The 20,023-nt window shown below is 58.9% G+C and overlaps 1 protein-coding gene across 1 annotated transcript in view; it reads right to left on the bottom strand.

Annotated features, from left to right (window-relative positions):
• Nucleotides 1–329: 329 nt before the first annotated feature.
• LOC133358052 (teashirt homolog 1-A-like) overlaps nt 330–20,023 on the bottom strand; it is a 49,555-nt gene continuing 29,861 nt past the window's right edge. Inside the window, exon 2 of the mRNA XM_061576320.1 lies at nt 330–4,372. Within this exon, the coding sequence (XP_061432304.1) occupies nt 330–4,372 (4,043 nt within the window). The remainder of the gene's footprint in view (nt 4,373–20,023) is intronic.

Here is a 20,023-nt window from a genome sequence, read left to right as displayed (position 1 = left end):
GCGTTCCAGACGGCCGCACAAGCGCAACCTGAACGCTCGCATCCAGCTGCCGGACACCCATTCTCACACTCGGCACCCGAGATGCCGTCGCGTGCCGGGCAGGGCACGGGAGCACGGAAGGCCGCGGGACAGCCAGGGGAAGGCGATTCAGAGAGAGGGGAGCACGGGCGGGAGGGCGGGAGGTCGGGAGGGAGGCAGGGAGTTGAACTCGGGGTCGCTGGATTTGTCGCGCGGCGCTGCTAACCACTGCACCACCGCTCTCCGCACACGCGCACGCATACATGCGCGCGCACGCACACACACACACAAGCGCGCTCCTCTCACCTTGGCTACGAGTTCTTCCCGTTATCAGCAGACGTCGTCCGCTGGCCACCGCCGCTGCCGCCGCCGCCGCCTCCTCCTCCCCCGCTCCTGCCGTGGTGAGCACGGCTCCTCGTCAGCTTGACGGCGCGACCGCCGCCGCCGCCGTCTCCGTCACTCGACCCCCGCCCGCACCCGTCGCTGCCCCTCACCGGCAACGCCAGCGCCGCCGCCTCCTCCGCCTCCTCCTCCCCCCCTTCGTTCCTGCCACCCGGCGCCGCTTTGGCGCCGCCACCGCTGCCGTCGTCGTCGTCCGCCGCGGCTGCCGGCGCCCTCCCGCGCGACGCCCACTCCCGCAGCCGCTCCTCCGACACGCCGGGCAGGTCGCCCACCTGGAAGCCCAGGTGGGACTCCAGGTGGGCCACGTAGGCGGCGGGCGAGCGGAACTGCAGCGCGCAGCCGGCGCAGTAGAACACCGGGTGGTCCGTGTCCATGTGCTTGAGGAACTTGGTGCCGCCGCTCTTCTTGATCTGGTACTTGACGTTGGCCAGCCAGTGGCTGATGGTCGTCACGCCGACGCCCGTCAGCCGGGCGACGCTGGCGCGCGCCTTGCTGCTCAGGTCCGGCACGACGTACTTCCCGTCCCCGCTCCTCCGCAGGCCAGCCACCAGCTGCGCCTGCAGCAGCAGCAGGTGCTGCGGGTTCCAGCTCGACTGGCGCCCCTTGCGCTTGCGCCCGTTGGCCGGGTCGTCCGCCTCCTCCGTCGCGCTGCTACCGCCGCTGCCGCTGCCGCCGCCGCTGCAGCCGCCGCCGCCCGCGTCCGACCTCTCCGAGTCGGTGCTGGACGGGGCGCGAGGCGGCTTCGGCGGCGGCTGGCGCCCGGGCGTCGGCGTGACGCGGCCGTCCGTTTGCCCGTTGGCGTCGCCCTTCGCCGACTTGGTGAGGTCGATGGGCTGGTCCGACGACCCGCCTCCGACGCCTCCAACGCCTCCGACGCCGCTGATGCCAACGCCGCCGCCGTCCTCCTGCCGCCGGCGTTGCCGGTAGAACGACGCCTCCAGCGGCTCGGAGCTCCGCGCCTGCGCGGGCGGCGTGGCGGCCACCAGCTTGTCCAGCAGCCCGCTGCTCATCTTGTACAGCATGGAGATGGGGTCGGTGACCGGCGCCGTCGGCTTGGCCACTTTGCCCAGGTGGGCATTCATCACGGACTGCAGCGCGCTCAGCGGGTTCACCGGCGCCTTCTCGGGCGGTTGGTAGCTTACCGCCGGAAAACTCTTGCCCTGTTCGCTGGCGCCGCCGGCGCCGCCGGCGCCCGCCTCCTTGTGAGTATTCCTCGAGGCGTCCCTCCTCTTGGCCGGCGCGCCGTCCCCCCCATGCCTGTGGCTGCTGCCCCTCGCCGAGCTCCGTGCCCTCTTCACGTCCGGGCCGCCCTCGCTTTTCGCCGCGGCTGCGGCGGCGGCGGCGGGCACGGCGACGAGCGGCGACTTTACCCGTGCGCGCGTCCGGCTCTCCTCCGCCTTCTGGATGTTCCCCGACACCTTCTTCACCAGCTCCTCCATCGCGTGCACCTTGCTGCGTGGCGCCGGCTGCGCACTCGCTCCGCCAGTCCCCGGCTCCGGTGCAGCCACTACGGCTGTCGTCGTCGGCGCCGGCTGCTGCTGTTGCAGCTGCTGCTGCTTTTGGTGCTGCTGGTGCAGCTGCTGCTGCTGCTGTTGCAGTTGCTGCTGCTGCTGCTGGTGCAGCTGCTGCTGCTGCTGTTGCAGCTGCTGCTGCTGCTGCTGGTGCAGCTGCTCCTGCTGCTGCTGCTCCACCTTCGGAGCTAGGAGCTCCTTGGCCGGCTCGTCGGGCCGGCCCGGCCGCACCAGGCCGGGGATCTGGTAGGCGGCGTGGATGCTGGGGTAGCCGCCCCAGCTGGGAGCGCCGTTCTGTGCCTTGTCGATGGCCGACGACACCATGCTCTCGAGCGACTTGAGGATGTCGCGTCCGGCTGCAGCGCCGCTGCTGCTGCCCAGGTCCTCCTCGCGCAGGTACCGCGAAAACGGCTCCCCCTCCCCGCCCGTGCAACCGCCGGCGGCGCTCCCCCGGCCGCTCCCTTCTCTCGCGCTCTTACCGCCGCCGCCGTCTTCCTTGTCCGCCGCTCCGCGCGAGGCCTCGTCCGGCATCCGCTGTGCCACCGCCGCCGCTGGGTCCTTGGCGGGCGACGCCGCCGGCGGCGTCGGGGCGGGCGAGCTCGGGGGGCTCCCCCCGCCGGCCGCCGGCGCGTCGCGGGGGCCGCCCCCCGCGGGCGACGTCCTGCGGGCGGGGCAGCGCGACAACGGGGACGCCGGGGGCCCGTTGGGCGCCTGCTGCGGGGACGGCGGCGGCCCGGGGAGCGACGCGGACGGGGAGGCCGGAGGCTTGGGGCGCGCCTCCGTCGCGGCGGGCGCCGGCGGTTTGTGGCCGGCGGCGCCGGCGGCGCAGGCGGTGGTCGGCACGGCGACGCTGCTCGGAAGCGGCTGCACCGCCTGCACCTTGGCGTCGTGCGACGGCGGCGCCGGGGGCGGCTGCTGCTGCTCGAAGGCCACGTGCTTGCCCTTCTTGAGCGCGGAGCTGGTGACCTTAAGGAAGTGTCCCGTCACCATCATGTGCGCCGTCAGCTGCTGCAGCGTGTCGTGCGAGCTGCCGCACTCCATGCACTTGAGGATCTGCGACTTCTTCGCCTCGAACTGCCACGCGTAGCTCGCGCCGTTCTGGTAGCCGCACCGGCTGTTCGACGGCGCTCCCTGCTGCCCCGGCTTGGCCTTTCCCGCCGGCGAAGCGCGGTCGGAGGACGGCGCCGACCCGGCGCCCTTGCGCTCTGATCCCGCATCGCCGAGGCGGTGCCCGTCGGCCTGCGCCTTCTTCTTGACAGCTGGGCCGGGCCTGGCGGCGTGGCCCGCGCCGGCGGCGGCGGCGGCCGAGAATGGCTCCTTGAGCGGCAGCTTCTGGTAGTGCTTCGTGCGGATCATGTGCACGCTGAGGTCCTGCAGCGACTCGAACGAGTGACCGCAGCACATGCACTTGAGCACCTTCTGCGCCTCCCGCTCGCTCTCCATGTCCACCAGCGAGCGCTTGCGCGCCTTGGACCAGCGGCGGTCGCGGTGCCCGTCGCGGTCGACGTTCTCGTCGCGATAGTGGCCCGTCTCGCTCATGTGCACCGTCAGCTGCACCAGCGTGTCGTACGCGCCGCTGCAGTCCTTGCACCGGAACTTGCTGGCGCCCGTCGCCGCCGGCGGGCTGGGCCGCCCGCCCGTCGCGTGCGCCGCCGCACGCGCCACGCCGGGCCCCCCGGTCCCCGCGGACGACGCCGACGACGACTCGGCGTGCTTGCCGGGAGTCCCGGCGTGCTGCTGCATAGTCCGCGCCACCGCCGCACGGTGCCAGTTGAAGGCGCCGCCGCCGTCCCCGGTGCCCCCCCCGCCCCCGCCACCGCCGCCGCCGTATCTGTCGGCGTTGACGCCGCTGTTTGCGCCGCCGCCGCCAGATTTGCCGAGCGCCGGCGGGCCGTGGCCGTAGCCCACGGTGGACCAGTAGGGGTGGGAGAGCAGGCTGGCGTAGATGGCCTTCATGTGCGCGAAGCTCTCCCGCGCCAGGCCTCCGTCGGCGCCGTTCTCCTTGCGCTCGTCGGGCCGCGCCGGCCGCTTCTCCCCGAGCGACGGCGCTGTCCTGCCGGCGTCGCGCGCCCGGGGCTCCGCCTCCGCCCGCCCCTTTTTCTCATCACCGCGGTCGGATTTCGCCGGGTCCTCGGCGCCGTCGGAGACCACGGCGCCGGTGCCGCCGGCCTCGCCGGCGCCCGCGTCGGTCGAGTCTTTGCGGAGGGGTTTTGCCGGCGCCGCCGCCACCGCTACCGTGTCGCCAGCTCGCTTCGCGCGCCCGTTGCAGTCCTCGTCCGTCCGGGGAGGATCGGCTCCTCCTCCGCCACCCGCCGGCGCTGGCGGCGCCTCGGGCAGCTCCGAGGCGGAGTCGTCTTTGGCGCCCGAGTCGCTGACCTCCGACCTCTCCTCGTCCTCTCCGTCATTCCCAGATTGCAGCAGCTCATCCTCCGACAGGAACGCTGGGATACAAGCGGTGTGGGGGGGGGGGGGTCAATTGATTGATAGATTGTGCGTATCAAAATGTCACCGTGCTCATCGGAGGTGCGGGGGAAAGACAACAAACTAAACGCAGTTATGACAAAAATTATTACAGGTGATTTACCCTTTCTGCCACTAAAACAGGAGGTGTTCAGATGTTCAAACACCAAATAGAAACCTTTTGCAAGGAATCACACAAAGTACGTGCGGTGAGCATGCAAACCAACGCGCTCCGATAAGAAACTTGCATCGTCTTTGAAACTGATTGGTCTCCACCAGAGGCAGGCTTCTTTATGGCCTAGTCTCACCAGTATCAGACACTAAACACACACGGTGGCTAGGAGATGTTAACTCCCTCGCCTGGTATACAGGTGGTCGTGGGTTCGATCCCGACCCTCATGACGCCTGCTGTATATTTGGAGTCTGCGTCTCTCTCCCCGTGGTTGGGTGGATTTTTCTCCGGTCCTCCGGCCCTCCGTTTTCCCCTCCACATTTAGAATCAACATCACGCGATGATGATGATGATGATGAGAAACCACTTTCATTGCGCTATCGTTTGTGATGGCCACGTCGCTTCTGAAAAAGAGTCACATGGCTCAGTTGGACTTTACGTGGCTGCTATAAATGTTTCCAGTTTAAGTTCTGGCCATTTACCCCGCAGGTTCTATTTATCGCCTGCCCTCCCTTGCACAGGAGTGGCGCATTGCGACCTACGGATGAAATGCGCCACTTGGCACACGTCAATTATTGTTGTTGTCGTCGTCGCCGCTGCCGTTGTGATGCGGCGACACGGTAAACACCGCCAACGCCGGCGCGTTGTCAGGGGAACCGCGAACGCATTGTTTACGGCCGACGGCGATCCGTCAACATTTACACGGAGCGTAAGTGGGGAGGGAAAAAAATGAATTATCCCAATCCCGTAACGACAGCGCCGGAGAGCGAGTGACTGCTTTGAGAAATGATTTCCCATTGTACCACGGCCTGGCCAATTATGCAAATCAGACATTTAAATTCTATTTCAATTAAGTCATTACCAAAGCGGCAGGAATGTCATTATAACCTTGCTCGTTAGAAAGCAAGTGGGTGGGGCGGGCGGGCGGGTGGGCGGGGAGTCAGGGAATGGCCGCCGCGTAGTTTATTGCCGGGCTGCGTTACGACAGGAGGAGCCGTTATGTAACGCGGTGCTGGGAGCGTCGCAATGGCGCGTTAAAATAAAATATTAAAATAATAAAATAATGACAGAACTTCACTCTCATGTCGTTTCTCGAGCTCCCCCCCCCCCCCCCCCCCGGCACACCACGTCACCCGGGCCGGACCGCCCCGAAGTTTTCGCTCCTGCGTGCCAGCGGATCATCTTGGTGGAATTCAAGTTCAGATGCCGCTCTCTCCAGCGCCGGGTCACCAGCACCTCGCCGGGTCACCCGGACCCCCTGCCCCATCCACCAACACAACCCCCCCCCCCCCCCCCCCCCCCCCATGCCGTGCACGTTTATATCAAACAATTCGATTTTGCGGGTAAAGACCTACACTATTCATTCATCACTGACCAATCAGCAGTCCCCTCCCCCGCACCCCTCACCACCAGCACCCTGGTGGTGGCGGCCACGTGCAGGACGCGGTGATGAGTGGCCTCCAGCCTCGCCCGCCGGAGAGGCCTCGGATGAACGCGGCGGCGGTGATCAGCCGACGCCTAACCCCCACCCCCCAGCTACGACCATGCCAAGCCCTATCCCTGCCGCTATCACTGCCCCTATCACTGCCCCATCACTGCCCCTATCGCTGCCCCCTTCTCATTACATGACGAGTAATATTACTGCCGCCTTCACGGAATGCCATCCGCATTCCGGCTGGGTTATTTGCCGTAGTTTCTGGGTAAAAAAAAAAAATCACCGGCGTCGCCCTCGGGAAAACCGCGGGGTCACAGGGGTCAACGGGGAACATGCTCGGGGTCAGATGTCAGGGGTCAAGCCCAGGGCACAGCGGTAACTAGGAGATGTCAACTACCTCGCCTGGTTTTCAGGAGGTCGTGGGTTCGATTCCGACCCCGACGCCTGCTGCTGTATATTTGGAGTTTGCGTCTCTCTCTCTCTCTCCCCGTGGTCAAGTGGATTTTTGTCTCCACGTAACGACAAGCTACTTCGCTGAGCCATCATTAGTGGATAGCCAGGTCGCTTCTGAAAAAGCGCTACGCGTGTAGCTCAGTGAGCCTTAGCTGGTAACATAAAAAAAATAAACGATTTCCTGGCTCATGGCCAGATTACGATAGTACAGCAAGTGGGTTTATTCCCATCTGTGCAAAGATTTAGTGGCCCCATCCCCGCCTGCCCCCCGCTGCCGCTGCGCGGTTCACGCTCCTGGGCGAGTCGCCGCGACGCGTCCTGCCCAAGGACCCACTTTTAGTTTGGTTGACGTCATCAACCTGTGCTTCCCCTCTAATCCACGTCTCCCCCCCCCCCCCCCAACTCTCTCTCTTTCTCTCTGCCCCACACGATCTCATCCCGAGCGTGCACCGACGATTTGTTGGGGTCCCGTGCAGCCGGTCGCCCGGGATATTTGACACGGGAGCAGCAGCAGCAGCAGCAACCAAGGCGGTCAGTGAGTTTAAAACTCAGTAGGCTTTTACGACCACTATTATCCATAGCAGAAATTAGATCGCGTAAATATATAAATGTGACGTTAACGCCGCCACCACCCGATACAGCCGATGAGTAAGGTTTGCCACGTAAACAGAACGTGCCAATTCGTTACTAGTCCACGCACACCGGTTGTGTGTTGCAGAGTAAACCCACTACAACGTTTACAATTCGAGTACCGTTTGATATCTTACGCGATCTAACCCAAACAAAAAAGCTTCTACCAAAGACAAAGACTCATATTCTTGGTTCTTTCGGTAAAGTCACGTAGAAGGGAAATAATAAAAATAAAACATTATAAAATTCTCACGACGTTTCGGCCACAACTGCTGCTTGCGTTGTGGCCGAAACGTCGTGAGAATTGTATTATTTAAAATTTGTATTATTTTATTATTTCCCTTCTACGTGACTTTACCGAAAGAACCAATAATATGAATCCCTGCAGTCACGAAAGAAGCTTTACATCGAAATTTAAAGACAAAGGCGTCGACAATGCAGAGAAGGAGTGCAGCCGAACTGCCCGTCAAAAACGAACCGCACGAGAATGAATCGTTTTTTTTTAAATACCCGGTGGGCAAATATGATGAGAGCAGAGGTGCCACGAGAAAAACACGTTCGGCGCAGGCGTAGAAGCAAGCGAGCTCCACATTTGAGTCTAACAGCCACGCAAACGACGCGCGAGTCGAGTCGGACAACGCGTTTGGGAGCAAGAGGTGCAAGTCAACACAGAATATGCACACACACACACACTTTTGTTTCTTAACACATAATGGTTATTACCATGTCATAGATCATTGCTCCGGGTAGCGAGAACACGCGGGGGGTGGCGAGGGAGAGCTGCTGGTGGTGGTGGGGGGGTTTCCGTGGTAACAGACCAGAGTGGAGGGGCAATCATCGGGGACACCTCATCGCCCGTTCACAGGAGACTCGGAGCCATCATCTCCTCTCCCAAAGCCGCGCATCTGATTGCCACGGTTGGCTACGTGCGGTGTGAAAGAAGTTCAACATGCATATAGTACATACAGTAAATACGTACTAATTTAAGGCCGAGTCCACCTTGGGGACGGCCAGCCTCGGCCACGACATCCGCCACTGTTGTCGGCCGTGAGCGAGAATCGAACTCGGATCTCCCCGGGTTTGTACAACAGCGCGGCTAACCGCTACACTACCACTCCTCGTGCACACAAGCACACACACCTACAAAGACAAAGATCCCCCGTGTAGCCTTGACAGACCGTAAGAGCAAGTGCTGTTAGCGATCACCTCTGAAGGCCGGTACGGCACATGAGGGGAGTGGGTGGCTAGCACCACGCCCGGCCGCCTTTGTCTCCCCAGTGGCGATGCTTACACAATACATGAGGTACTCATTTGAGGCTGAGTCGACCTAGGGAAGGCCCGAGACCAGTTCAGATAATCGTCACCGGTGTTGGCCGTGAGCAGGAAGTGAACTCGGGTCGCCGGGTTCGGAGCACAGCACACTAACTGCTACACCACCGCTCCCCACACACACAAACAAACACACACACACAGAGACACACACCGACACACACCCACAGAGACACACACAGACACACCCACAGACACACACACACCGCGGCACGCGACCGCCTGCGGTTTTAACCGCGCCAGTTTGCTGGCGGCACGATGGCGGCGGCGTGATCCCATCGGACAGCGCCGAGTGGGAGATGTCACTTGACCTCCTGGCCTCGACACCGCCAGTCGGGTCCACAACCGCGGAGCCGGAGGCACCACCGCCTTAAACGCGAGCGACATCGCCGGCGAGCGCCCGTCAACCATCGCCGCCGCCACCACCACCACCCGCCCGTCCACCCCCTCCCAACTTTGACGCGGCAAACTTGCGACGCACAGAGAAGCCAATTAGGGTAACGAGTGGCATGCCGAGCCCCCCACCCCCGCAGACCCCCACTGATAAATTCAACGCGAAAATAAATAAGTCAAGTGCCGTAGTGGGCGGGGCGGGGGGGGGGCACTGATGGGAGCAAAAAAAAAAATAATGGCAATCCCGCGAAATTAAAATGAAGCGGGAAAATAAAAACAAACGTGAGCGGTAAAGAGTTGCGCACCAAAATAAAAATACGCGAGGTGCAGCACCTGCAAGTGCCGGACCTTTGCTCTCGCCTCTGCTGTCCCAAGGGCCTCCCCACCACACGTGAGCCAGGGAGAGGAGGGGTCCGCCGGCCTGGCTGGAGTCACCCACACTTGACCCCACCGGAGTCACTCACACTTGACCCCACGGGGGTCATCCACACATATCCCCACCGGAGTCACCCGCACTTGACCCCACCGGGGGTCACCCGCACTTGACCCCACCGGGGGTCACCCGCACTTGACCCCACCGGGGGTCACTCACTTGACCTCACCGGGGGTCACCCACACTTGACCCCACCGGATTCACCCACACTTGACCCCACCGGGGGTCACCCACACTTGACCCCACCGGGGGTCACCCACACTTGACCCCACCGGGGGTCACCCACACTTGACCCCACCGGGGGTCACTCACACTTGACCCCACCGGGGGTCACCCACACTTGACCCCAATGTGGGCCTCGCCGATGTTAACGCGCTCGTTACGCGGGTAACGGGGGGCAGGCCGGTGGGGATGGGGGGGCCGGCGTGGGCCGAGGGGGGGGGGGGCGGGGTGGGTGGGCGCTAAAAAATAATTAAAGCGTCTAACCGCGGCGCTCCTGCGATAAAGTATTTGCTTGTGTCTTCACGTTACTGCGCACGGTGATTTATACCTTTAATCCATGGACGCCGAGTTCGGAGCTGTCGCTAGATTCAGCCGCTTGATTTATGGGGGTAATAAAAGTGTTTGATGCTTTTAAATGGGGAGGGGGGGGGTACCTGGCCGAGGTTGTGTCGGGTGGGGGGGCAGGCAGAATACAAACCCGTGGTGGCGCAGCTAAGAAAATAATTTCCTTGAGAACGAGCAAGATTCCGTCATGCCTTCAACCCCCCTCCCTCCCCACACCATCCGGTTTGATTAATCTCTCTCTCGCTCCCTCCCTCCCTCGCTCCCTCCCTCTCTCTCTCGCTCCCTCGCTCTCTCCCTCCCACTCTCTCCGTTTCCCGGCCAAATTATCCGAAGGAATTCGCGTTTCAGGACATCCGTGGGATGTCACCACCACCACCAGGGCGGGGGCAGTGGTGGTGGTAGTAGTGGCGGGGGCAGTGGTGGTGGTAGTAGTGGCGGGGGCAGTGGTGGTGGTAGTAGTGGCGGGGGCAGTGGTGGTGGTAGTAGTGGCGGGGGTGGTGGTGTTGGTGGTGGCGGCGGCGGTGGTGGCGGCGGTGTTAGTGGTGGCGGTGGGGGTGGTGGTGTTGGTGGTGGCGGCGGCGGTGATGGCAGTGGCGACGGGGGGTGGTGGTGGCGGCGGTGGTGGTGGCGGCGGCGGTGGTGGCGGTGGGGGTGGTGGTGTTGGTGGTGGCGGCGGCGGTGATGGCGGTGGTGGCGGGGGTGGTGGTGGCAGTGGTGTGGCGGTGGTGGTAGCGCGGGGGTGGCGGCGGTGGTGGCGGCGGTGGTGGTGGTGGCGGCGATGACGCGGGGGCTGCTGCGTTCATCGATGCTGGGGGGAGGGAGGAGTCAGGTGGGTGGGGGGGGGGAATTTAGGGCGATCCGATAGGATACAAATGTTGGGTTTTACCCCATAAGGGGTTCCAGTGACGTCACTTGCGCCGACCATTGTGCCCAAAAATAATTAAATAAATACATATTCTTTTTGCCTCTTTCGGTAACGCCACGGAGCCAGAAAAATAATAAAAAAACATCACGACGTTTCGATCGCAACAGAAGCAATCATCGTCATCAAGTGAAGCAATTACAGCGACAGAGCTGCCGAGGCAGCCCACCCACCCTGGGCAATGTCCACCATGGCAGTGTCCACCCTGGGCAGTGTCCACCCTGGGCAATGTCCACCATGGGCATTGTCCACCATGGCAGTGTCCACCCTGGGCAGTGTCCACCCTGGGCAATGTCCACCATGGGCAGTGTCCACCCTGGGCAATGTCCACCATGGGCAGTGTCCACCCTGGGCAATGTCCACCATGGCAGTGTCCACCATGGGCAGTGTCCACCCTGGGCAATGTCCACCATGGCAGTGTCCACCATGGGCAATGTCCACCCTGGGCAGAAATCCGAGCGTACTCAGGGTGCGTGATTTATTTCTGTGATCCACGGCATCGCTCTCTGCCTTTGTGTCTCGTGAGATTTGCATCGCCTACCAAGTAGATGTCCCTCTGTGAGCGGCACGCCACGGACACGCCGCCCCCTTCTCTAATCACATCGGTGTCACGGGGAAACGAAGAGGGGAAAACACCGCTGCCAACCGCGGCGACCTTGCCATCGTAGAAGCAGGGTGCTTCAAAAACATGCTTTTAACACTACTGCGGATTTGCAACAAGACCACAAGAAGCTGCTGCCTCCGGGCTCTGGAGACCACCTGGAGAAGATTCCAGGCACGCGTTGACAACGATGGCGAACAAGTGGAGACATTTAGACTTTTTGAAGCTATTAACATACAATTGTTACACTGTTACAGTGTATTATCCGTATTTTTTTCCATTCAAAACGATAGTTCCGTATAAGTGTTAACATTCTCCTTGAAGCAGCCTGCATATATACATATAGACTTAAATACATAAATATGTATTTACATTTGTGATCTGTAGGTGAAAAGCTTCGAGACCATCGCCGTTTGGAGTCCGTCACCCAGGAGTGAACCCCAAAGCCATTTAACGAGCTGATGGCTCACAGGACCAGATGGGGGGGGCCGCTGGGTGGACGTTCGCCGCTCGCCTACGAAGGTTTTTTGCCGCTGGAGACCCCAGCGGCCCAACCGGGTTAATGGGGTTTGCTGCGGTGGAGATGTTAACTACCTCGCCTGGTGTGCAGGGGGTCGTGGGTTCGATCCCGACCCTGACGCCTGCTGCTGCTGCTGTACATCTGGAGGTTGCGTCTCTCTCCCCGTGCTCTCGTGGACTTGTCTCCACATTTAGAATCGACGTCACGCGTTCGGAGAGTTATTTTGATGCTTTTTAATTGCCACGTGACGACGACGACGACGACGACGACAAGCCGCCTGCGTCGGCCTACTACCTGCGCTATCCAGGTTCCTTCTGAAGAAAGAGCGGCATAGCCCCGCGGGACCCTACCTGGCAAAACACAAATATAGTTCAACAGTGGCAGCCGGACGTGTTACGAAGCGTCGCGCTCCTTCACAGCGGACGTTCATGGCCCCCCCTGATGTCATTCGCAACAACACCGCATGGTCTCCAAAGGAAAATACGTAAGAGGTGACGTTTCGGGCAATGGCCCTTTGTGCCCGCAGCACACGAAGAAGAATAAGAATAGGGCAACGTGCCGCGAAGAGAAGGCCATCACGCCCGAGACGTCGCCCGTTTGTTTTTGTTATTCAAGGCCACATCCGTTGACGTGGAGGGGGGGGTGTGAATGAGGCTGCCCGGTCCGGAGGCTTCATCGGTTCTGACAAAGTCGCGGCCCCCACCCCTCCCACCCCCCGAACGATCATTTGCATATTTGATTAATTCGTTGAACGCCGTTGGAACGCTGGAATCCGCTGGCTCTCGTTTTGCTCCGGAAATGTTTTATTAATGCGCAATTACTCGCGGAATAATTACAGGGCCTTTTCGGATCTGGGTGGAGATCGCGCCCGCTCCAACGTCCGGCGATGACGCAGAAGGCGCAACGAAGACAACGAGAGCGACGACGTCACAGAAGGCAGCATGCGCAGGGACGTGTCCACGTGAGATGAACCGCACGCGGTCCACACTCTCGCTGCTACGACGACGCCGACTGAACGCGTGTTCACCCGGCAAAGGGTCACCGAGTCTCAGGACGCAGTTGGCAGGAGGGTCCTGCCAGCTGTTTGCAGTGGCGGGGAGGGGGTGGGGCGATGTTGCGGCCGTCTGGAACGCGCTCTTCCATCCGACATTATGAAGCCACTGGAGCTACTCACTTTTAAATCATCATTCAGATTGACGGACTCGTTCCTTTATGACTGCTCGTTGTTGTCCTTCCCTCGCAGCTCCGACTAGCACGGTGGGCTGCGTTCGGTGCGAAAGAAGTTCAACGCACGCGCGTTGATCTGTCCCGAGTCTGGAGAATTGTTCTTCAGAAGGCCTTCACGTGGGGAGACGGGAGAGAACCCTCCACGCGTACCAGGGGATTGACACCCAAACCTCCGCACGGATGGGTTCGTGAACTCACCCACCGGTGATACCGACATCTCCCGCCGGCCACCACCGGGCGGGTGTTTTGAGAAGCGTTTCACAAATCTCTGCGCGATCCACCAACCCCCGCTTCCACTACCGTGTAGTGTTACCCCCCCCTCCCCCCACACCGCTCACTGCTGCGACAGCCACAAGCGGCGAGCGGGGGCATGCGCCGCTCACTCCAGCCCGGCAGCCAGCCCGGCAGCCAGCCCGGCAGCCAGCCCGGCAGCCAGCCCGGCAGCCAGCCCGGCAGCCAGCCCGGCAGCCAGCCCGGCAGCCAGCCCGGCAGCCAGGCCAGCAGCCAGGCCGGCAAGACGTCCCGCGGGGAATCGAGGTCCGGCTCGGCGCACGCGGCGGCCCCCGCGTCGGGTGGTGGAGGGCCCGCGACACAAAGCGGGGCCACCCGTGCCCATGTCGCCCGGGATGGAAAGCGGTCTGCGAATCGCGACGTTGGTCGTGAAAGAACTCCGCGCGGGACGGACGGACAGAGAAAAAAATTAATATAAAACAAAACAACCCCACCGAGGACCACACTTTGGACAGGAAGTCACCGCGAGGAAAGCCGCGGTGTTAAACCGGCGGCTCGGTAAATCAGCGCCCGGCTTTCGCTCGGCTAAATTGGAAAGGCACACGGCCCAGGGCGGTGACGAGGCGGGGAGACGGGTCGCCCCGCCGCTGGGCACAGGGGCCACTTCAAAGCATCTTTATTGCAGGAGGCTGTGAACTTTTAAAGTCAACGTGCTATATCGCCACTATCACCATAAATCGCAGCCGGCGACTTCTTTTATTTCATCTTATTTAATTTTTTCTCGCTTCCGTGGGGGACGATTCCCTCCTGAGAGAGAGGGAGAGAGGGCGGCAGAGACACAAGGGAGAGAGCGAGGGAGGGAAAGGGAGAGAGAGGAAGAGCGCGGCGGAGAGTGACAACGTCCAGACAGACCGGGGGTGAGCGAACACGATAGTGTGAGAGAGCGAGTGAGAATGAGAGAGTGAGTGGGAGTGAGAGAGTGAGTGAAATCTTTCATTTATAAAAGGTGGGGGGGGGGGGGGGGGGGGTTTACATGAAGCAAAGCATTAAAAAAACGAAATGATGAACAAAGCAAAGTGCCGACTACACCGAGCATCTTCTTGTTTCCTCTGATCGTAAAAAAAAAGTGTGAGACAGTGAGAGCACGAGAGAGCGAGAGAGAATTAGAGTGTGAGAGTGTGAGAGTGTAAGAGAGTGTGAGAGAGTGAGAGAGAGCGAAAGTGAGAGAGTGAGAGAGCGAGAGAGCGAAAGTGAGAGAGCGTGAGTGAGCAGCAACATGCTTGACGGCTCTCACAGTAACAGCGTTGCCACTCAGAAGCATGGCTTCAAAAGTGGCCCCCCCTCCCGCCCTCCTCCCTTAGGGGGTAAGAGAATGGACCTCCATCCCGTGAAGAGTTCACTTTGCCGTTCCAGAACGAACCCAAACAGCGCCGCGGTAGACCCCACGGCCACGGGCCCCCAGGCACCCCGGGCCCCCGGCCCCAGGGCCTACAGGCCCCCAGACCGCCGCCACCACCTCCTCCTTCGCCGGTCTGCCGGTGTGGCCGTGGCGCTCCATCGCGGGGCTCAGACGGCCTCGACGGGAGCTGGCAGCCGACCCGGCACCCGCTGGCGATGGGTGCCGGCGTGGAGACGAGATGCCGGAGAATTCCCAAACCACGCTCCTGCGAGGGATGCCAAGCGGCGAACCCTGTCAGCAAACCGTGCTCGCCGCAGTGGCTCGGAGATGTTAACCACCTCGCCTGGTGTACAGGAGGTCGCGGCTTCGATCCCAAACAATGACGCCTGCTGCTGTATATATGGAGTTTGCGTCTCTCTCTCCCCCTCCCTGTGGTCGCTTTGATTTTCTCCGGGTCCTCCGGTTTTCCCTCCACATTTTAAATTTCAACGTGATGATGATAAGAGCGCTCGTTTGTGATAGCAGGTCACTTCTGAAAAAGAGCTGCATTGCTCAGTGGGGCCTTAGCTGGTAAAATATAAATACTTGACTGTTTAGTTAAAATACCTCCACCATTACTCATCATCGACATTCCCACTACCGCCACCACCGCCGCCGGCCACCCCGTACCCAGAACTCATTTCGGAAGTGAATTATTTAACATTTCGGTGCCGATGGCAACGGCGTGGCTGGCGACTTCACAACGCTCACCACCGAAGATTTATACAGATATACGCTGAACTTCTCTCGCACCACCGTACGTAGCCGACCGTGCTGCTCGGAGGCTCCAAAAACCACCACCACCACTACTACCACCACACACCGCCACTACCACCACCACTACCACCACCACCGCCACCACCACTACTACCACCACCGCCACTACCACCGCCACCACCACCACTACCTCCGCCACCACCACTACTACCACCACCGCCACTACCACCGCCACCGCCACCACCACCACTACCTCCGCCACCACCACTACTACCACCGCCACCACCACCGCCACCACCACTACTACCACCACCGCCACTACCACCGCCACCGCCACCACCACCACTACCTCCGCCACCACCACTACTACCACCGCCACCACCACCGCCACTACCACCACCACCGTCACTACCGACGTGAACAAAAACAAACCCAATGCATCCCTCTCGCACCCTGTAATCACCAATTACAAAAAATTAAGATCCCCCTATAAATGTTTCGCGCCGTGTTTAATGGCGTGTGGTTGACAAATGCTGATGAGATTAACCGCACGCAATCTACACCCTCACGACTACGACGACGCCGACGACTGAACACGTGTTCACCCACCAAAAGGTCACAGAGTCTCAGGACGCAGTTGGCAGGAGGGTCTTGCCAGGTGTTCGCAGTGGCGGGGAGGGGTGCGGGAGGGGGTGGGGCGATTTTGCGGCCGTCTGGAACGCGCTCTTCCTTCCGACATTAGGAAGCCACTGGAGCTACATACTTTTAAATCATCGACATTGACGAAGTAATTTCTTGAGAACTGCTAGTTGTTGTGTGTAGTTTGTTGTCCTTCCCCACACACCTCCCATTGGCTACGTACGGTGGGAAAAAAGTTCAGCATACTGCAAATAGACTAACACTACCCATAGACTAACACTGCCCATAGACTCAACACTACCCATAGACTAACACTACCCATAGACTAACACTACCCATAGACTAAACACTACCCATAGACTAACACTACCCATAGACTAACACTACCCATAGACTAACACTACCCATAGACTAACACTACCCATAGACTCACACTACCCATAGACTAACACTACCCATAGACTCACACTACCCATAGACTCAACACTACCCATAGACTCAACACTACCCATAGACTAAACACTACCCATAGACTAACACTACCCATAGACTAACACTACCCATAGACTAACACTACCCATAGACTAACACTACCCATAGACTCACACTACCCATAGACTAACACTACCCATAGACTCACACTACCCATAGACTCAACACTACCCATAGACTCAACACTACCCATAGACTCAACACTACCCATAGACTCAACACTGCCCATAGACTCAACACTACCCATAGACTCAACACTACCCATAGACTCAACACTGCCCATAGACTCAACACTACCCATAGACTCAACACTGCCCATAGACTCAACACTACCCATAGACTCAACACTACCCATAGACTCAACACTGCCCATAGACTCAACACTACCCATAGACTCAACACTACCCATAGACTCAACACTACCCATAGACTCAACACTACCCATAGACTAACACTACCCATAGACTAACACTACCCATAGACTAACACTACCCATAGACTAACACTACCCATAGACTAACACTACCCATAGACTCAACACTACCCATAGACTCAACGCTACCCATAGACTCAACGCTACCCATAGACTAACACTACCCATAGACTCAACAATGCCCATAGACTAACACTGCCCATAGACTAACACTACCCATAGACTCAACACTACCCATAGACTCAACACTACCCATAGACTATCACTACACATAGACTCAACACTGCCCATAGACTCAACACTACCCATAGACTATCACTATCCATAGACTCAACACTACCCATAGACTCAACACTACACATAGACTCAACACTACACATATATTCTACACTACACAGACTCAACACTACACATAGACAAGGCTACACGGGGAATCTTTGTCATTGTGCGTGTGGGGAGCGGTGGCGCAGTGGTCAGCGCCGCGCTGCCCTACGAACCCGGCAGAGACTCGAATTCGATTCCCGCTCACGGCCAACACCGGTGACGATGATCAGAACCGGTCCTTGGCCTCCGCTAGGTCGACTCAGACTTAAAAGGAGCACCTGGTGCGGTGCGTATAAAACCATGAGCACTCGGGAATAAAGACGGCCGGGCGTGTCGTTAACCACCGCACTGACATGCAAGTGTGGTGGTTGAACGTGGCACAGAAGGATGTACCAGGGTGGCGAGATGTTGACTACCTCGCCTGGCATACAGGAGGTTCTGGGCTCAATCCCGACCCCGACGCCTGCTGCTGTGTATTTGCAGCCTGAATGTTCTCCCCGTGGTCGCGTGGACTTTTCTCCGGGTTCTTCGGTTTTTCCCTCCACTAAAGCACTTGGCTGCCGTAATTCCCACGTGATGATGATAAGACACTTTTGTTGAGCTATCAGTTGTGACCGCCAGGTCGCGTCTGGATAAAAGCTCGACAGCTCAGTGAGGCCTTGCCCGGTAGTTTCACGGCTTCAGTTCTACGTACGGATGTGGAACTCGGCCCGCACCGCCGTACGCAGCCCACCATGCGAATCGGACCGCGAGCGACGAATCGCCGCGGGATCAAAACCCCTCGCTACCCGCACCCCGCCGGCTTCCTAAGCGCTCCGTTACAATCAAACGAATTCCAGGGCCAGGCGCACGCACAGACGCGCACGCATGGGACACGCACGCACGCACGCACCACGGCGTCCGTGCGTGCGCCCACTTCTCCTTTCTCTTTCTCGTTCGTCCCTCGCGGCGTTCGTTTTTGTTCGCCGACGACGCCGCCGCCGCCTCTCGCCCCGCGCCGTGTCCTAGGATCAGGCGGTGCCGGCGGGGTCAGCGGTGGGCTAAGTGGGGGTCGCAGACGCACCCACGTCTCACTCATCCCGCCCCCCCTCCCAACCACCGCAGCGTGTTACCCCCTGCACCCCGATCCGTTGTCATTGTTGTTGTTGTGAATGTTATCGCTGTTTTTGTTGTCATTGTTGTTGTTGTCAATGCTGCTATTGTTGTCATTGCTGTTGTCATTGTTGTTGTCATCGTCGTGGTTGTCATTGTCGTGGTTGTTGTCATTGTTGTAGTCATTGTTGTTGTCATTGTTATCATCATTGTTGTTGTCATTGTTATCATCATTGTTGTCGTCATTGTTGTTGTCGTTGACTTCCCCCACGACATGACGCAATGAGTCAACCCACCCAACCAGGACGTGAACTCGCGACCTTCCGGCTGCGAGCCGCTCGCTCCACCGCTGTGCCAGCTGGCCACTTCTTCCTATACAAATATACACAATATATACACAAATACATACACAATATATACACACATATATACACCTATATACATAATTAAATACACAAATACATACACAATTACATACACAATATATGCACAATATATACACAAATACATACACACTATTTCCACAAATACATACACAATATATACACATACACACTATATACAATATATGCACAATATATACACACATACATACACAATATATACACAATATATACACAATATATACACAAACACGCGTGAATACTACGACGATTGGGGGTTTGTGTGTTTTGAGGTCTACGTTCAGTGAGCGCCGTTCACGTTTAACCGCATCTCAAAGCGCGGGGGGAAAGTGGGGACCCGAATCCGCCGGCCGCCAACAATTCCCCCCCCCCCCCAAGCTCTGGCGTCCTACGTTTGTGGGGGGATGTTTGCAGTGCCAGATTAAGCTAGTGCGGGGCCTGTAGCATATGTTGTTATGAAGAAGCCCTAAATGATATTTAAAAAAACACAGAAATATTCACACATTTTTTACTTGCACAGTAAAGTAATTGTATTTTTTCACGTGCTAAACAGGCAGATAATACGACAAACCGCTAACCTTAAACACCCAGTCGTTAATAAAAGTCGAAGGCAGTATAGTACTACAGTAATAGAGCAGGTGCAGAATCACTGAACCGGAATTGATAACTTGAAAGCATTTAGCGTGGGGTTCTTGAAAGTGCGGGGCCCGTAGCTACTACACACGTGTAGCAGCTACTACACGTGTGTAGTAGCTGCTACACGTGTAGTAGCTGCTACACGTGTAGTAGCTACTACACGTGTAGCAGCTACTACACGTGTAGTAGCTACTACACGTGTAGTAGCTGCTACACGTGTAGTAGCTAATACATATTTAGCTACTTTTGCTACGAGGATCATCCGGCACTGTGTGTTTGGCCAACCGCATCATGAGCGCCGGCTACGTAATCTCTACGTTCGGAGACGCCGCTGTGGATGGACGGACGGAAGTCCGTGCACGCGAAGGGACTGACGGTCAACACCGATGGGTCACGTGACGGCGTTGACGTGGGGGGGGGGGGGGGGAGTCGCTGGCTTAACGGGATTGGATGATGACGGGTGGATGATGAGACAGAAGACGGTCACCCACCCAAAGACAAAGATCCCCCCCACCCCCATAGCCTTAGCAGACTGTAGGGGCAA

This window comes from Lethenteron reissneri, chromosome 60, assembly GCF_015708825.2.
Source record: "Lethenteron reissneri isolate LAM-NWPU_2019-01 chromosome 60, ASM1570882v1, whole genome shotgun sequence".
Classification (NCBI taxonomy): domain Eukaryota; kingdom Metazoa; phylum Chordata; class Hyperoartia; order Petromyzontiformes; family Petromyzontidae; genus Lethenteron; species Lethenteron reissneri.
The sequence above is the reverse complement of the archived record's forward strand: the minus strand, read 5'-3'. Positions and strand labels throughout refer to the sequence as shown.